This window comes from Eubalaena glacialis, chromosome 10 (assembly GCF_028564815.1).
Source record: "Eubalaena glacialis isolate mEubGla1 chromosome 10, mEubGla1.1.hap2.+ XY, whole genome shotgun sequence".
Lineage (NCBI taxonomy): Eukaryota > Metazoa > Chordata > Mammalia > Artiodactyla > Balaenidae > Eubalaena > Eubalaena glacialis.
The window spans coordinates 77,706,038-77,722,125 of NC_083725.1; the positions used below are offsets into that span (position 1 = coordinate 77,706,038).

Genomic DNA, 16,088 nt, shown 5'->3' on the forward strand with positions numbered 1-16,088 from the left:
TTTGATAACAGGATGGTCCAGTGGCCTATGGAGGACATTTATTGTTAGTGTGTGACAATAAAATGATGTCATCAGCACCCTATGTCACAATACTTACCCTCTTACTCCTTTTGCAGAGGGTCATACACTAAGATCTCCAAAAGTACTCCCTTAAAATAAATATAAACACATTAAATAAATATACTGTAAACTAAAAAGAAGGGAACAGCCCTGCTTTACTCTGCTCAAAATTACTGGATCAAATCATGACTACCCACTCTATTCCTATTGTGGTAAAAATGTGTGCATGGATGCCCTATAAACACCAGTGATGGAAAACCTCTCGTGAATTTTAACCATTTCTAATAAGTCCCATTCCACAAAGTTAAGAGCCAAGGAGAAGCAATAAGAGCTTTTGGCACTCTTCTGTGTTTCTTGAGTAATTTCTCCATTAGGTGATGAAGAGGTTAACTCTGGTCTGCAGGAATCAGCTGTGCTTGTTCCTTATGTAAAACATCCATTTGTTAATCACCTGCACTTGTCAGGGGGAAGTGGCCCTGCATTGTACATAGACTGTTCATTCTGCAGTGGGGAGACAGGGAGATGGCACCCTCACCTATCCACATAGGCTCCTCCCCCTCAAACACATGAGCTTAATTATGACAGCAGACCTGTGGGATGGGGAACCGCCAGACCAGACACAGCAGGAGCAAAGCTCTCCAAATTGATAAGGGAGGGAGGGGAGCCAAGGAGCTATGGAGATGAAAGATCTCCTGCTGAGGAAAGGAAGCCCCCAGGTCGGGTGGACGCCTGTGCTCCACAGCCTGGCTGGTGAGAGCTGACAGCAGCTATGAGCCCTGGCGGGGAGTGGAATCTAGGACTTCCTGCAGACAGAGGGCGGGCTGGGCCAGCTGTGTTCAAAGCTTCCCCACCCACTCTCCACGCCCACATCAGTCCTGCGGGCTTCCTTTCCTTCCACACCTCCTGGTCCCACGTGTGGGAGCCATTCAGGTGTGCCTTGCCCCGTCTTTCTCTCCGGCCGTGATGGAACCACCACAGAGACCTGGAGCCTGAGGCCAAGTCTGAGGGCCCAGTGTGGGAACGGGGTACATTTACATCCCACTGCCCACTCGTAGGCCCCAAATGGCTAAGACCCATTTCTTCTGCCTGTGATGTTCATTTTGCTCAGCTGATTCTCAAGGCCCAGCTGGGCAAAGGGTCTTCATAACGCAGCCCACGGCATCCTGCAAATGTGTTTCCATCGGAAGCAGACCAAGAGGAGGGGTTGTGGCCATGGAGTGTCCAGGGGATCAGTTAAAACTGGTTCCCAAAGGGTTTTGGGGGCTCTGGGGGTAAGGTAGAGAGAGGGTGGAGCTTTCTGCAGCTTCCAGGCTTCAGTGAGAGCAGCTCTAGTTCATCTATGACACATTTGGGGCGTTGATGTGAGACTTCAGCTCCAAAGAGCTGCTCTGCTTAAAATGAACGTGCCATATATGCTTGTGTATATACGGACATATGTATATACATGTATGCATATAAACATGTATGCACACATGCTTATTAACAATGGGTGAGTTAGAATGATGGCTCATAATTTGAGATATTTTCTGAAAGAGGGCAGTACCTGGCCCATAGCAGGATCTCAAAACAATTTGATGAGTGAATGAATGAGAAGTTGGAAGTGTGTGTTATAGGAACAGGGAGTTTCCGTCTGAGGAGAGGAAGGGGCTCAGTCGATTATGACCATTAGTCTACTAACTTTTGGTAACTGAGCCATAAGAAAAAACTCCCTGTTTATCCTACCCGTTTAACAGACTCTTCCTCCCTCCCCATCTTCTCTCCCTCTTTCTTTTTCCCACCACAGTTCTGCAGAGGGCCAACAGCTTCCAGTTTCCAACTCCCAACAAATACCAGAGCTGGAGAAGAAAATTCCAGTCGAGTGAGTCATGAGCTCCCTGGGGGGTGGGAGGGGGCAGGAGCTGTCTGGTTAATTCCCAGGGGCAACTGTTCTCACTCCTCACATGTCCTCTCTGAACTGGCCTCCTGGATGTGAGGGGCAAGGAAAGAAATGTACTGTTTGACGATTTCCGCTGCTCACTAGAGGAAGCACTTTCCAAGGGATTTGCTACTTTTTCTTCCGCCTCCCCAGCTCCCCACTCTGGAGTAACAGGGCCTTAGAACTCTACAATTGCACTTGAAAGGGACCTGAGCAGCCATCCGCTCCAATCTTCTTGAAACAGAGATGAGGAAACTAAGGCCTGAGGGCTCTATACATTTTGATTCAGTACACTGGAGTTGGGCTGGGGGCATCAGCTTGACTTCGTGCAGTAGTGGGCAAAGCAGTGAAGGAATCCAAAGACACACACACACACACACACACACACACACACACACACACACACACGCACATACACAAACGCACAAATACACACTGCCCTGCTCCTTTTTCTTAGCAGGTTATGGTCCCGCAGCCCAGGGAAGAGCAGGTGGGTGAGGACCAGGGCCCGCGGTGGGTGCCAAGGCAGTGGACTCCCACTAGGGGGCGCAGTGACCGCGTGCCCGGTTGCGCAGCGTCCCAGGGCCAGCGTGTTCCTGGCGCTGCCCCAGTTACAGAGCAGAGATTCCCTCTCCAATCCTGAGAGGGGGCAGGGGCTCTTCATCTGATCCCAAGTCCATCGCTGCCTTCCACCTCCTCCTGGCCCCATGCTCCCTCTCTGGACCTTGCTGTAGGAGAGGTGGACCCAGGAAAACCTGGGGTTAGATGAAGACTTCTTAAAAGAAACACTGGAGATGGAATAGCGTGCTAATTTAGTTGACTTCTGCCTTCTGAGTCAACGCTGACTCGTGGCCAGTGAGTCATTCTCCACAACCCATAGACCTGCCGCCCCTTTGACTCGGGCCAGGCTGGGACGGTGGGCACTTCTGAAACAGGACCAGGGCACACCTGAGTCGGCCACTGCACCTGGGGACAACCTAAAATGACTCTTGAACCATTTTGGGGTCCCAGGCAGCGAAGGCGAGGGGAAGGAGGGAATCACCGTTTACCGAAGGCCTGGGGCAGGCCTTTCCCACGCGTCTTATTTACTCCCCACCTCGGCCCCTCCCCAGTCATGGGAATTCTGCTTCTATGGATGGGTCCATTCGGGCGCAGATTCCATCCAGTGCTTCCAGCCGACTTTACTGAGCGCCACCAGTGCGAGGGGCCCGGCCCCGCCCTCAAGAAGTTCCTGATCTGGGGTGAGAGCAGGGAGTCTGGCGGGGGACCCTCACAGCAGGGTGTGGGTGCTGGAGGAGGCACAGGAGAGAGGCGACTGCTAACCAGTGGCGTGGTTTCTCAGCTGTGTCTTTAGTTATCCCAGGAATATCAGGCGTGGGTTCTCAAGTGCATGTAAAAGCTGGTTTGAGGGCAGGCATTGAGTTTGAATCATTTCTATGGGCTTAGTGCCTAGCATGGGCCTGGTGCAGAAGAGGCACCCAGTCCTTGCTTGCTTGCAGAATGAATGAATAAGTGGGTGAATGAATGAATGAACGAACGAACGAATGAACGGACTAAAGAACCAGGGACCAAGCCGGCTGAACTGAGTTGAACTCAGTGCAGGAACAAATAGAGAACATGGGTTAGGCCTGAGCAGGCTGCAGCCCCTAGAGGGCATTCCAAGACTTTGGGAGGATTTGAGTATTGCTTAAGCTCCAAATTCTGGGGAGCTGCACCCTGGAATCCCAGTCTTTGTGAAAATCCTCAGAGCCATCTTTTTGGTCATCTTCATTTTGCCCAAAAGGAAACCCATTGGGCAAGGCTGGTCCTATGGGAGGGAGCAGAGCTTGGGGCACACCATCTCCTCTATTCCTTCACTGCCCTGTTAAGGCTGGCTCTGGCCCCAGCCCCAGGCAAGAGGATGGAGGGGGCTGCGTGCCTGCCCTTATTGCCCTCACCCAGCTGACCGTACTCACCAGAACGACCTCTAGGATCAAGGGAAAGACCTCCATTGCCAGAGGGCCCAGAGAAGAGGCAGCTGACCCAGGAGGGATATGGGAGGAGCTGTGATCCAGACCCTGATCTGTTCATCAACCTCCTTTGCACAATGGGACTGGAAGGGCCGGTGGCATCCAGGACTGAGGCTCCTGCAGAGGGCAGGGCACACCTGGCTGGACCATGCTGAGGTTTCAAGCAAAACAAGAAAGGGCGAGAAGGACCTGAGTTGGTCAATGAGAACCAAGCCTCTGGGCCGTGAGTTAGAGAAATCCTGGCCAGGATGGATGTGCAGCCCCTCCTACCCCCCCGGAACAGGTCAGCGGTTCAGCAGTGCCTTTATTGGACACCACTCATGTGCATGGGAGGAAGGGAAGGGGATGGAATTAATATTTAGCTAGCATGTGGCGTTTACTTTGTGCTTTGCACTGGGCACCTCTTTTTATCCCATTTTATTTCTTTAGCTTCCCCATGAAACAGCACTAGGGTTCCCATTTTTCAGATGAGGAAACTGAGGGGTTACGTAACTCACTGTGTCAGGCGGCTGGTGTGGGTGTAAAAGGGGTGGGGTCCCAGGCTCCCCTTTACCATCCTCTGAGGGAAACCAAAGGCCTCAAGTGGGTGAGATTTCCCATCACCTGTCAGCTGGGCTCTGGCCTCCCCTTCCGTTCCTAGGCACTGCCTACCTCCCAGGCAGTGCTTGAATGGCAGGTGTTTTGCTTCCCCCATCTCCTCAAGCCCCCTGCCCCCAATTTCTATCCTGAAGACAGTCTTGAGGATCATGTGTGGAGAGAGATCCCACTTGCTGGGTGGGGTTGGGGAGTAGACACAGAAGAGGGGGGCAGCTCCCAGGTCATGACCTTGAGAACCCCAAGGCTTTCCTATCAGCTTGGCTCCCAAGGTGTCCTGGCTCTGTGTTGGAGGGTTCCCGGATCGCTCCTTGGGGGAACAAAAAGGCAGTCTGTGGAGCTGAGGGGACTTTGGGACAAGTTCAGGAGTTTGATTCAGGAGGTGGCAGAGAGAGGAGAATGAGGGGGCGAGGAAGAGGAGGAGAAGGAATTCAGCAGGAATTTGGCAAGCTGAGGACAGGAAGCAAGGCAACAACTGACTCACAACTTTTGCCTTTTTAGGCTCGAACCATCTAATTGGGGGCTGAGAAGGGGGTTCGGGTGACAGGCAGGCCGGCCAGCCGCCCCCCATCCCCCCACCCAGTGTCAGCTCCTGGCAGCCAGTGGCCTTTGTCCCCAGCAACTCCTTCCTGCCGCCCTCAGATCTGTTCCCCCAAGTTACCTTTTCCCCTGGAGCGCTTGCCTTGGGGAGCTTGCTGATGGTGTGTGTGGCCAGCTTTTCAGAGCCCAGGCCTGGGATGCACGCTCTAACGTGCTTGCATTTGTAAGAGAAAAGCAGGACGGAGTACTGACAACCCCCTGTGTGGCTCTGCTGTGCACACGGGTCTGGAAGGAACTCCTCTTGGAGTGAGGCCTGGGCTTAGCCTGGCCTGGGTAGGTCCCAGAGGAGGAACCTCTCAGCCAAAGCTTTGGGGAAACTGAGGCCAGGGGATTGTGTTTAGAAACAAGCTGAAATCTGAAGGCTGGACACCTTGGAGGGAAATGGAAATGGGTCAGCTGAGCAGCCAGAAGCAGGAAGTCTGACAGGAGTGGGTAGTTAGAGACAGTGGTCCTGGGAAGTCTCTGTGGAACAGCCTTTATGTGCTGGGAGGGCTAACAGGAGAGCTGGCTGGGCTGAAGGGTCAGACATTGAGTGGGCAAATCTGGAAATGAGGATGGTGTCTCCTGAATCCCTTTGAGGACCTATTATTGAAATGGTCCAAGAGGGAAACAAAATGCTCGAGAGTTTAGATTAAGGTTACTAGGGGGTCTGTGTGCGCACATGTGTGTGTGCACTCATGAGAGAGGGAATGAGATTGATCTTATAGGCGACATCTGTCGGAATTCTGCTGTAACTAGACTAATTGGGTTCAGCTCCCGCAGCTCAGAATGAGGCTCACCCTTGGCCCCGGCCACACTCCTTTCTCCTGTCGAGAAGGACAGCACATGCACTGGCTCTCATTTGTTCCCTGACCAACAGGAGCTTGGCACGAACCCCACTCCATATGCTTCAAATGATCTGATACTCATTATAACCTCCCTCCCTTGTGTTCTCTTAAAATCTCAAACTAACCATCTCGTCTGAGAGCCCCGTGATACACACGTGGGAGGAAGAACCCGTTTCCTTGGCAGTGACTGCCTCTCCTGTCTGTGCCCATGGCGAATGGTCCAGCATGCATCTTACGGGAAGAGGCCTCAGGTGGTTTATTGACTAAGTGATTTAATGCAGCCCCAGCTCCCCACCGCGATGGCTTTAGGGCAAACCTTAGAAGTAGATGTCCGTTTCCCAGAAACACCCTGGAGACCCGTGTTCCAACTCTCGGGGACATTCTCACGTGTGTGTGAGACACAGTGGTTCTTGGACTTTTCATCCTGGGACCTACTTCCCCCACAGGAGCCTGACACTCCTATGCCTGTTCTTGGACTTTTCATCCTGGGACCTACTTCCCCCACAGGAGCCTGACACTCCTATGCCTGTTCTTCCAAGTCCCAGACAGTGGGCTCCGGGGCCTCTGCATCCGTCTCTGGCATCTTCCTCCCTCTGACTCTACAGAGAGGAGCTTCCCTGAAAACCTCGTCTTTTCATGATAAAATAAGGAAACTAGAACTCTGTAACGGAGAGCATGTTCTTTCCTTGGTAGATATGACACCAGTGAACAACAAAAGGCCTATGTCACCTCCAAAGGAAGCTTCTCCTCCCTCTTCTCCTTCGCCTTCTCTGCCATCTTCTTCTTCAGCTGGTGTCCCGCACGCTCTGGATAGTTCCTCCCCGCCTCAGGTAAGCGCCCTCAGGGCCCTGCACAGGTGTGAGGACGACGAGCTGCCTATACTCCCACTTCCACACTGAGCTCTGGATTCCTAGCACCCTTAGGTCACCCCAAGTGTACAGCCAGGGCCAGAGGGATGCTCTGTCAAGAGTCCACCCCACGCCTCTTCACTTGTCCTTTTCACGAAAGTGCACCCTGCTCCTTCTCAGCCACTGAGGGCACAGCCACCCACTCACTCGGCAGACTTTATAGGGCATGGAATCTGAGCTGGACTGTGGGATGCAGAGATGCTAGGGCTTGTGCTCTGCCCTTGAGGGCCTCACAGAGGGTGTTGAGGAGCTGGCAGCTGTAGGATGGCAGGCACGGAACGCAGGGTGCCTTTGGTAGCAGTTGAGAGCCTTGGAAGCAACATCCCCCTTGAATAGAAAATGGCATCACCGAGACAGTCATGGTTGGACTCTTTCCTTCAATATGGGTTTATCAAGCCTCTATTACCTGCCAGACCTTGTTCTAGGCTCTGGGAAGTAGAATATCTAAGACAGAAAAGTACATACTCTTGTGAAGCTCCCATGACCAGAGCTCTTGGCAGGGCACAGTCACTCCTTCTCAAGTCTGCTATATTCTCCCTTTGCCAAGGGCCAAGCTCCTGCATGCTAGAAATGGCTGCTTTCTCAGTGGTGAGAGGCATGAGTCAGGTTTTGAAGGGTCATTGGAAGATCCTAAAGGCTATCCTGCCACCACAGCTCCAAGCCAGAAGGGTAGCTGTCTCTCCTTACCTTAATGGTCTCCAAAGAAGAAGCCTTGGTTTCTTGGTTGTTGGAGGAACATACCTATGGGTGGAATGTGCCCTTTAGTAGGGACCATGGCTGAGCTTCCTTATGTGCCTGGCCACCCACAGGGACCAGGCCAGCCCTCCCCTCACTGGCCCAGGAGCTTGTCAGTGACTTTGCTTTCCTTTCTGGCTTCCTACTCACCTAATCTAAGGCCCAGGAAAGACTTCGGTCAGTGATATGGGGGCTCTGGGCCCATTCCAGCCCATCCCAAGGCAGCCACTTAGAAGGAAGAGTGGCCCTCTGAAATCATCCTAGGCAGAATTCTTTTTGACTTTGGGTATCTGAGATCTGGAGAGAGGAAGGGAGGGGGCTATAGGCTGAGATATGCGTTCCTCATATAAATAAATGCTGGGAACTTCTAAAAATCACTGCTATTTTTTGCCCATCCCTTCCAGGTGACAGTTTGCAACCCTCCTTCGCAGGTCTCGAGAGGTCATTTCAGTCCTTCCACCCCAATCTTTCTGAGGCAAGCCAGAACCCAAGGACCACCCAAGGAAATCCCCCTGCATATCCCTCATGGCCAGGTGCTGGAGCGGACAGAATACTGTCTGGTGAGGCCTGGTGGAGACGGCCTCGAAAGCTCGAGCCCATCCGGCCCTGCAGAGATGCCTTCTGATGGGAGTCAGGAAGCAGAGGCCCCTCCTGTGGGTACCAGAAGCATCCACAGAGGCCCACACCCCGTTGGAGGGAAGGACAGGTGCTCACCAGACCAACAGCTGTCTCCCAGGGCTGGAGAGGACCCTGGAGAAGGGAGTACCAGACCCAGGAGGGGAGAGGAGGGTAGGTCAGAGCTGGCAGAGGAGAAGAAGTCGGGCTTAAAGAAGCTGGTTCTCACTCGGGAGCAGAAGACTAGGTTGCTAGATTGGAATGACTCCAATCCTGAGAGCTCGCGCCTGGAAGCCAGGGTACGACTTTCCCAGAAAAGCACCGAGAATGGCCGAGGAGGAGGTGTGCTGAAACCAGTCCGCCCCTTGCTGCTCCCTCGGGCAGTGAGAGAGACCTTACCAGCCCAGAGAGAGGCTCAGGAGAAGATGGGGACCCCAGCTGAACGGACTCCCAGGGAGCAAAGCATGGCCCCACCCAAGTCCCCGCTGCGGCTCATAGCCAACGCCATCCGGAGGTCCCTGGAGCCGCTCCTCCCCAATTCCGACAGTGGGAGAAAGGCCTGGGCCAAGCCAGAGTCAAAGACTTTGCCCACCAGCCCACCCCACGCTTGCACTCGCTCATTCAGCCTTCGGAAAAGCAGCTCCAGTCAAGACTGGGACCAGCCGTCCCCCAAGAGAGACATAGCGAGCAGGGCCGCAGCCTTCTTCTCCCTGGGCCCCCCAGCCGCCAAGGCTGCCCAACCCTCAGCCACGAGCCCTCCTGACCCTGCCCTCCGCACCCACAGTTTGCCCAACCAGTCATCCAAGACGTTTCCTGCACTCGTGTCCCCACCCTGCAGCAAGATCGAAGATGTCCCCACCCTCCTGGAGAAAGTGAGTTTGCAAGAGACCGTCCCAGATGCTTCCAGGGATCCCAAGAAAAAGACCTCACTCTTTTCCTCCCTCAGACTCAAAGACAAATCTTTTGAGAGTTTCCTCCAAGAATCCAGACCAAGAAAGGACCTGCAAGACCTCTTCAGCAGCCCCAAGGGGAGGGTGCCACCCATGGGCAATGCCCAGCCCCCAGAGAAGCTGGTGCAGCTGGTCAAGAGCACCTGTCTGGGGCAGGGGGTCCCTCCTCCTTCTCCAGAGAAAGATGCAAGTAAGTGGCTCTTTCCTAACAAAAGTCTACCGTTCATGCTGGGCAATTAGTTATTGGATTAACAAGCAGGCATCTTTCATCTCTTTTTGCTTCTCAAATTAGATTCTGACAAAAGTAGGAAAACTTGAATTTAGAAAACTTGAAAAAAATCTGAAAAAATTAAATTTGAAATTACGTTCTAGAAAGTTTCGGAAGAGACAAAGAACCATAATTCCGCTGCTTTCCCACTCATTGACCATATGAATATTTTTCACTATTATACATAAAAGTTTATATCTTTTAAATCAACATTATAGCATAGGTATTAAGCCAATTACCTCATAGTCTACATAAATGTGATATAATGGCTGTAGAATATTTTGTCTAGTGTTTATGTTATTATTTAATGAACTATTTTCTTATCGTTTAACACATATATATGAATATATTTATATTTTATATATGGTATTGAATGAACATTTTTATGCATATAGCTTTTTCTCTCCTTTGAATTATATTTTTTTAGGATAGGTTCTAAGAAATGGAATTACTAGTTGAAAAGTGTGAGTTTTTTTTAAGATTCTTAACTGATACTGACAAATTGTTTTTTAAAAGAGAATTGTACGGGTAAAGACTATATAGGTTCTTTCTGTGTTATTTCTTACAACTGTGTGTTGTAAATTTCAATTAAAACAAGGGGAAGGTACCAGTTTATATTTCACCATTAATGAGAGTACCCTTTTCACCACACTGTCACCTGCATTAAGTATCATATTTTTTCAGTGTTGCTATTTTACTAGTCAAGAAAATGGTGTCTCTCTTAAACTTGTATTTTTTTATTACTAGCTTAAACACATTTATGTATATTTGGCTACCAATGGCGCCTAAGGCTTTTTGATATTTGAATCTGATTATAATTTTTCAAATTACAAAATTAATTAATATATCAACAGATCAGAATAATTCAACAATAAGGAAATTTTTTTTAAATTATTTATTTATTTATTTTTGGTTAGGTTGGGTTTTTGTTGCTGCGCGCAGGCTTTCTCTAGTTGCGGTGCGCGGGCTTCTCATTGCGGTGGCTTCTCTTGCTGCAGAGCACGGCCTCTAGGCGCACGGGCTTCAGTGATTGTGGCTCACGGGCTTAGCTGCTCCGCGGCATGTGGGATCTTCCCAGACCAGGGCTCGAACCCGTGTCGCCTGCATTGGCAGGCGGATTCTTAACCACTGAACCACCAGGGAAGTCTCAGGAAATATTTTTAAAAAGTAATGTAATCTCTCATATCCTTGGAGACAGTGTAAACACTTACATAATTTCTTTTTTGTTGTTGCTATTTGTTTGATTGCTTTAAACAAACTGATTCTACCATCCCTATTGTTGAGAACTTTTTCTTTATTTCTTTAAACTTTAAAAAAATTTAACTTTTATTTTGGAACTTCAGTTTTCAAGCAAAAAATTATTTCTCTCTTTTGGTGCTTTAATCAAAAAGCTATACAGATTAACAAGAGACTTTATTTTCGGCCAATTCAGGATAAGCATGGACAGACTGGAGTATAACGACACCCTTTTTATTACATCATAAAGTTTAATGGTGCTGTGCGTTTTTTGATAGATAATACATTCACATGGCTCAAAATAAAAGGGTACAAAAGGCACAAAATGAATAGTCGTATCTCCCATCCCTGTCCCTGTCTGTCCCTGAGCCGTCCAGGTCCTATCCCTGATGACAGATACTATTATCAGGTCCTTGGGCATTCTTCCAGACAAAATTTATGAATATATGAGAAAATTTACATATCATATTCTTTTTTGAACAAATAATAGCATGCTAGCATATTGTACATACTTTTTTTGAACTTTTAATTTTATTTTGGAGATCATTCTGTATTAGTACATAAAGAACTTTCTCCTTCATTTCATAGCTCCATGGTATTCCATTGTGTAGATGTACCATAATTTATGTAGCCAGTCAGTCCCCTGTGACGGAAAGCTTAAGTATTTCAAAATTTTGTTATTGCAAACAGTGCTACAATAATGAAGAACTCGGGCCATTTGGCATATGTGTGAATTTACCTCTAAGATAAATTCCTAGAAGTGGAAATGCTGGAACAAAGTACATGTGAATTGAGAATTTTGATAGGTATTGCCAAATTGTCCTCCATCAAAGTGGTGCTGGTTCACCCTCCCCAGCAGCAAAGTAGGAGAGTGCTATTTCTACACTTGCAGTGCGCTACCCAACTTTTAAAAAAAATCTTTATCAGCCTGATTAGAGATTGAGCATCTTTTCATCCATTGAAGAGTCATTTGTATTTCCTTTTCTGTGAACTGTTGTTTCTGTCTTTATCTAGTTTTCTGTTGGGTTGTTGGTATTTTTCTTGATAATATGTAGGGACTCTGTAAAAGGGAAACTTAGCTTTTTTCTTGTGATATAAATTGCAAATACTTTTTCCAGCTTCTTGTTTGTGTTTAACTTTGTTTATGGTGATTTTTGCCACATAAAATTTTAATTTTATATAATAGTTGTAGCAATTTTCCATTTTATGGCTTCTGGGCTTCGTACAATATAATTCAGAAAGAACTTTTTCTAAGTTTATGAACAAAGTTTCTTATTTTTTTTACATTTATATGTTTATATCAAGAAATTACCCTAGTATAAAATGTGAGCTATGGAGCCAACCTTCTTTTTTTAGATGTCTCTTTGGTTATCCTAAAATAATTTAGTGAATATTCATCGTTTCTTCTCTTATGTGAGATGACATCTTTATCATATATCAGATTCCTGTACTTGGACTGATTTCCACACCATCTATTATATTCTATTGAGTTGTCTGTTATGTATCAGTTCCACACTGTTTTGATTATTTTCCTTTATATATTTATATATTTAAAAAATTCTGTATTTTGCCATCTGGTAGGAAGAGTATTTCATTATTGATCTTCTCTTTCAAAATTTTCCTGGCTCTTCTTGCTTCTTTGATATTCTATATGGACTGAGCATTAGCTTGCCTATGTACCCACAAAATCCTGTGAGTACTTTTATGGGATTAAGTTTACAAACTAACTCGGTGAGAATTTACAACCTTATGATATGAATTGCCTTTCCATTTGCCCATATCTTTTTTTGTGACCCTCTGGAATATTCTAAACTTTACATCATATAGATCTTGCATATTTATTGTTAAGTTTATTACTAGATATGTTCGTTTTTGTTGCTATTATAAATAAGATATTTTCCATTTTATCCTCCTACTATTGTGTATATGAAATTTATTGATTTCTGTATAGTAATTTTTGACCCATCCATTTTTACTGAATTCTCTTTGCTTGTAAATGCTTTTCAGTGACTTCTCCTAGGTCCTCCCCAAATATACAGTCATAACATCTACAAATAATGATAATTTTACCTCTTGTTTTTAAGTTGTGTAGCACTAACTTATTTTGTTTCCTAGTTTCTTTGGTTTCCACAATCTCCAGAACAATATTAAGGTAGTGATAATGGTTTCTATATTATATTCTGAACATTAATGAGAATGCATCTCATTAAATGTTTTCCCATTTAAGCATGGTGCTGGCTTCTGGGTTGACCCAGATATATTTTGAGAAAATAGCCATCTAGTCCTATTTTATTAAAAGTATTTTAAATCATGAATGGATGTTGAATTTTATTAAATGTCAGCACAATTTGAGATGAGTGCATGATTTTTGCTCCATAGTTTAATTAATAGTATGAATTATGTAGTGGATTCACTGATACTGAACCATCCTTGTATTGCTGAAATAAATACCACTCAGTCATGGTGTCTTATTATTTAATATACTTTTCTATTCTGTTTGCTGATATTTTATTTAAGATTTTTGCATCAAATTCATAGTGAGATTAGCCTTTAGTTTACTTACATCATATTTATATGACTTCTGTATGTGCTGATTAGAATAAGTTGGGGTAAATTTGTTTTCCTGATTTATTTTTCATGGAGGGCTGCATTCATTTATATTCATTAGGAAATGGTGTGACTTCCTTAGCTTGGAACAGAATGAGAGTGCAGAATGGAATTAGGTTAAAGCTGACCAGCTCTGAAAATAGTGCCTGGACCCATCGCATAGAAGAGCTTTGTGTTTCTGAGGTGTCCTTCAGTCAGTATCCTAAGAATATAAAGATTTTACCTACCCTATCAGATCAGGCCCATTAGTTTCCTTGTATTTCCCTACCCTTGCCCAGCCTACCAATCACAAATACACACATACACACACACACACACACACACACACACAGCTCACTTTACACTTAACTTGCTGCACACTTCCATGCAATGGAGAGAGAAAACAGTATTGAAACGAAGAGTGAGAAACTTTCAAAATTTATTCAAATGGAAATACCTCAGATTTATGATCACTTGAATAAAGAGCCAGCTGAAATTTAATTTTTCTCATTTTTACAACACACCTTGCCAGGTAAATTATTGATAAACATAAACTTCTCAGAGTCTTTTACTTGGGGGCATAAACTGACTTCAAGCACTTACCAGTGCCAATTTTATACCAACAATTTTAATGCTAATTATTGCTCCTCTATGTAATTAAACAAAGCACCCTGAGAACCTCTCTTTTAAAATTTTTGTGTAAAATATTTATTGCAGTATAAAATACATACACAAATATTAAGTACAAAACTGATGAATTTTTGCAAAGTGCACATTTGTGTAATCACCTTGGAGATCAAGATATAGAACACTACCAGCATTCAGAAGCCTCCCTCATGCTTCTTCCCAAATATATGTGTCACCCAACAAAAGTGCTTACCATCTGACTTCTGTCATCTTAGATTACTTTTGCAATTTTTTGACTTTATAAATTTGAATCATTCAGTCTTGTGGTAGGCAAAATTCTGAGAGGACCCCATGCTGCCTGCCTCCCATGTTCTTGCCCTGTGTACTCTCGTCCTCTTTAGTATGGTGGAATGTGAATATGGTGGATCTCACTCCTGTGCTTAGGGTATGGGGTTTTGCAAATGTAATTAAGTTCCAAGACAATTGAGTTTGAGTTCATCAAAAGGGAAAGGGGTAGGCCTAACGTAATCGGGTGACCCCTTAACAAGGACTGGGCCCTTCCCGAAGTCAGAAATTCAAAGCATGAGAAAGACATGGTCCTGCTGGCCTCGAAGGAGTAACCTGTCATGCAGTGAGAGAACTTATGAGCAGGAGGCCTCTAGGAGCTACAACCAGCTGACAGCCAGCAAGAAAATGGACCCCGTGTCCTACAACCACTAAGAACTAAATTCTGCCAACAATCTGAATGAGCTGGAAGAGAACCCTTAGCTGCGAATGAGACCCCAACCCAGTGGACACCTTGACTGCAGCTTTGGGAGACACTGAGCAGAGGACCCAGTGGAGCCAGGCCTGCACTTCTGACCTACATGACTATGAGATAATCAGTAGGTGCTATTGTAAGCTGCTACGGTGTTCACTGCTCCCACAACAATAGAAAACTAATACAAGTATGTGCTCTTTTGTGCCTGGCTTCTTTCATTAAACGTTAAGGGGGGTGGATCCATGTCCATATGCGTAGCAGTGGTTTCCTCTTTTCCACCACCTCATTTTATTCGCTTCTATGAATATGACACTCTTTATTGGTGCATTCTGATGCTGGGCACTTAGGTTGTTTTCAGTTGTTTTTATTGTGAAGACTGCTGCTTTCAGCACCCTTATACATAGTGTTTCTGTTGGGTATTGTCAAAGATAAGCAAAGCCAGATACTAGTTAAAGTGGTAAGGACAGAGTTTAATTAGTAATTTATTGTTACAGTAGGGAAGAGAGTTCAGTATGAACTGAACTCAGCTTTGATTTTGCCAGAGGTGGCTGGGTGTTTGACAGGGAGAATGAGGGAATAGGGAGAGGGGTGAGTGGGGTCTCAGTAGAGTCAGGGAAGTGAAGTTCTATACGGTTGGTTAGTGTAAATGCTGGTTAGGTCAGCTGGGGCTGTTAGCTGGCAGTGATTGAAGTTAGGATTCTATCCTCCCCCAGAAACTGGGAGACAGAGGCCCTATCCTTCCTGATGATTGCATTTGAAAGGACTGGCTTTCTGGTCCCCCTGAGTGGTAGGAGATACATATACATCTCAAAGGGACAGAAGAAGGATTGACAGTTGTAAGCCCTTTTTAGTAAAGGCTCTAAGAAAGTGTGGTCAGGAGCCTATAGACAAGTGTTGGCTAAAACAAACAGTAAATTCATTTGTCAGTCTTGAGTTTTCTCAGGCAGGTACTTTGAGGGGGACTGGGTCATCCTAGGGATGTGGCCTTGAACTGTTAGAAACTGCCAGTGTTTAAGTCTTTCAGTGTAGGAAGACGTGGGTGGGCTAAACTATTTGTGTTGAGAGCCTAGTTGCTACGGGCCAAGGTTGAGGTCTAGTCGAGGGGGCTCAGGTGAGCTTGGCTAGAGTATGGGCAAAGAGAGAATCTCTGTCAGTACGTACCTGGGAGTGAATTGCTAGGTCCTGGGGTTAGGCGTGATTGGTTTGCTTTAGTAGGTACTGTCAAATGGTTTTCCAAAGTGGTTGTGCCAATGTATATACCCTCCAGCAGGAACTAAGAACTCCCCTTGACCCACATCCTTGCCAACACTCCATAGTCTCAGTTTTGTTTTGTTTTGTTGATGTCACCATTTTTATGGGCGTGTGGTGGTATCTCATGGTTTTAATTGGCATTTACCT

At 46.4% G+C, this 16,088-nt stretch overlaps 1 protein-coding gene across 1 annotated transcript in view; it reads left to right on the forward strand.

Annotated features, from left to right (window-relative positions):
- Positions 1-16,088, forward strand: part of MICAL2 (microtubule associated monooxygenase, calponin and LIM domain containing 2) — a 217,942-nt gene that overhangs the window by 156,865 nt on the left and 44,989 nt on the right. The window contains exons 23-25 of the mRNA XM_061201468.1: positions 1,844-1,918; positions 6,699-6,835; positions 8,053-9,403. Coding sequence (XP_061057451.1) covers positions 1,844-1,918; positions 6,699-6,835; positions 8,053-9,403 — 1,563 coding nt within the window. The remainder of the gene's footprint in view (positions 1-1,843; positions 1,919-6,698; positions 6,836-8,052; positions 9,404-16,088) is intronic.